Here is a 3,258-nt window from a genome sequence, read left to right as displayed (position 1 = left end):
TTAGGCAGATAAATACTTCTGCAGCAGCCGCTGAGTTGGAGAGCACAAGTGGCTCGTGTCGGGCCTGAACGCACAAACCCTAAACCCTAAACCCTAAACCCTAAACCCTAAACCCTAAACCCTAAACCCTGGATCCCTAAGTCTACGCCGCAGAGGCTTGCCGAAGTACTTCAACTCCCGCCTAAACCCTCCTAAACCCTAAACCCTAAACCCTCTTTTCACTTCTTGGGGTGCCAGGAAAAACGTCTGAAGAGGCGATACAAAAGACCCCTAAAAACAAAACGACCGATACTGTGCAGCTGCCTAGACACTTCAAAACCCTAAACCCTAAACCCTAAACCCTAAACCCTAAACCTAAACCCTAGCTGCACTAGTTTGTGCCTCTTTTAGAATTCTGCAAACTCCAACTACGCGCACTCTTATACCTAGAGCAGCAGCAACAGCTGCAAATGTAGCATCAGCAGCAGCAGCTGCAGCAACAGCAGCAGCAAGTTTCACGGCTCTAATAAATGTGCACGAGGAAGCGGAGACCCACAGAAAGAAGACATAAAAACAAAAAAACAAAAGCAAATTAAATTACATAATCAAATCAAAAAACAAAAGACAAAAAAATAAAGAACAAGAAAATGAAGAAGAAATAGACAAAATAAACAAGAAGACAAAGAGAAACAAAAAATAAGAAAGAAAAAAAGAAATGATAAAAAATAAAAAATAGAAAAAGCAGAAAAAAAAGAGAAGAAAAAAAGAATAAGAGAAAAAAATAGGTAAGGGAAAGAAATCAATGAAGTGGAAGTAGACAAAAAGAAAAAAATCGAAGAAAGAAGAATATAGTCACATGAATAAGGACAAAGAAAAGACAAAGTGAAAACTAGAAAGAAATAAAACAAAAATTTTAAAGAGATAAAAATGAGACAAAATAAGATCGAAAAAAGCCAAAAGGATGATTTAAAGAGAAAAGAAAAAAGAGAATCAAAAAAGAGACAAGGAAGACATTTAATATTAAAAAGAGACAAAAGCGAAACTAAAAGAGACAAAAAGAAATAAAAAGAAATAAAAGAAGTAAAAATCAGCAAAAGACAAACGAAATAAAAGAAATAATAAAGAAATGAAAGAAGCAAACAGAAATAAAAGAAGTAAAGGAAACTGAAAGAAATAAAATAACAAATAAAAGAAAGAAGAGAATAAAAGGAAGAACAGAATAAAAGGAATAAAAGAATAAAAGAAATAAAAGCACAAAAGAAATAAAACAATAAAAGGAACAAAAGAATAAAAGAACAAAAGAAATAAAAGAATAAAAGAAATAAAAGAATAAAAGAAACAAAGGAATAAAAGAAACAAAAGAATAAAAGAAATAAAGATAGATAAAAAGAAATAAAAAGAAATAAAAAGAAACAAAAAGAAATAAAAAGAAATAATAAAATTAAAGTTTGCATTCTGACTTTTTGCCTTGACGAGATAAACTCAAAACGCGGCGGATGTCCTTCGCCAGCACCTTCCCCAGTTCGACTCTAAAAAAGAAAACAAAAAGAAAACAAACAAATAAATAAATAAATAAATAAATAAATATACTTAATTAATTCATTGAATTAAATAAATAATTAATTGGTGATTAAAAAGAAATAATTAAATAAAGCAAGGCTGAAAAAAAGCTTCAAAACCACCAAATCTTGAGCTCTGGGCGCAAAGAACAGCCACTGCTTCAAACCCTAAACCCTAAACCCTAAACCCTAAACCCTATAACCTTACCCCCACTGGTCAAATGAGTTAATGCCCCAAATGAAACCCTCAGTGGCGACTCGGTTTTCATAAAGAGACAAAAGCATTCCCAGATAATACGGGTTGCACTCCGGCAGCAGCAGCCTGTAGAGGCAGCAAACCCTAAACCCTAAACCCTAAACCCTAAACCCTAAACCCTTGGCGCCTCAGAAGACGCTCAGCTCGCAAAGCTAGCCCGAAACCCTAGGCCCCTTGCAGTAGACAACTCCGCAACTAAGCAGTTCTTTTCTGGAGGTCTTGAAGGAAACAAAGAGCCCAAACCCTAAACCCTAAACCCCAAACCCTAAACCCCAAACCCTAGGCTCTCGCTCCGAAGCCGAGCCCCGTCCACCCTGCAGCGGCCAGTCCCAACCGCAAAACCCCAAACCCTAAACCCTAGCCTCAAGCCGCACACCCGTTGCCCTGAACCTTCAGCCATAAACCCTAAACCCTAAACCCTAAACCCTCACATGGTGGAGGGCCTGTTCCCCTGGAAGGTCTTGTGCGGAATTAGGGTTTCAGAAACCCCTTCTTTTTTTAATTCTTCTTTTGTCTTTCCAAAAGCCAAAGCATCTGGCTGGGCAAAGAAGTTCGACATCAGCTCGTCTTGGTTCGAGACCTCCTCGCCCTAATCGCAAACCCTAAACCCTAAACCCTAAACCCTAAACACGACAGCGGGCCCTCCTGTGCACGCAAAGCGAGTTTATACCTATTCTTTGGGGTCGGTCTTTACTCACGGCGCTGAAGGCGGCAAGGGTTAGGGTTTAGGGTTTAGGGTTTAGGGTTTAGCAGGTACCTCCAACGTGATAGGGTTTTGGTTCTTCTGGAAGCCGATGAACTCCGCAGGCACCACGCGGCCCTGGTGCAGCAACTGGTAAAAGCTATGCACACATCCCAAACCCTAAACTCTAAACCCTAAACCCTAAATCCTAGGGGCAAGCTCTCCCTTCACTCTCTGCCCGGTCGACACAACAGTCAGCAGCAGCAGCAACATGAGCAGCAGCAGCAAGATAAGAAGCAGCAGCAGCCTCTGCAAGAGTAGCAACACCAGCCAGAGCAGCAGCAGCAGCACGGGCTTTAGCAGCAGCAGCATCGGCCCCAGCAGCAGCAGCCTAAGCAGCAGCAGCAGCCGGAAGAGCAGCACCCGCAGCCTGAGCAGCAGATGCAGCAGCAACCTGAGCAAGAGCAACCTTAGCAGCAGCAGCAGCGGCCCGACCAGCAGCAGCAGCAGCAGCGGACTCAACAGCAGCAGCAACAGCAGCAGCAGACTGAACAGCAACAGAAGCAGCAGTGGACTGAACAGCAGCAGAAGCAGCAGCAGCAGCAGCAGCAACAGCAGCAGCAGACCTGTGTTGACCATTGGTCCCTGGTTCTCCGAAGTAAATCTCTCCCGCCTCATATTCCAATTTGTTGCCCTCAAGGTCCACGCCTTTGCCTGGGGCCCCAAAACAAGAAAAGCATTTGCTGTAAACCCTAAACCCTAAACCCTAAACCCTGAGACTT

The 3,258-nt window shown here is 42.1% G+C and overlaps 1 protein-coding gene across 1 annotated transcript; it reads right to left on the bottom strand.

Annotated features, from left to right (window-relative positions):
- On the bottom strand, positions 1-3,190 carry ETH_00035170 (glucose-6-phosphate isomerase, putative; the record flags this gene model as incomplete). The annotated part of the gene is made up of 6 exons (XM_013375150.1): positions 1-64; positions 1,440-1,508; positions 1,747-1,860; positions 2,226-2,383; positions 2,552-2,636; positions 3,103-3,190. Coding segments are annotated over 6 exons (578 nt in total), but the record flags the coding sequence as incomplete, so codon positions are not given.
- Between the last annotated feature and the right edge of the window lie 68 nt (positions 3,191-3,258).

The sequence above is a fragment of the Eimeria tenella genome, genomic scaffold (genome assembly GCF_000499545.2).
Source record: "Eimeria tenella Houghton genomic scaffold, Eth_scaff257, whole genome shotgun sequence".
NCBI classification, from domain to species: Eukaryota; Apicomplexa; class Conoidasida; order Eucoccidiorida; family Eimeriidae; genus Eimeria; species Eimeria tenella.
This window is presented reverse-complemented; position numbering and strand designations above follow the sequence as displayed.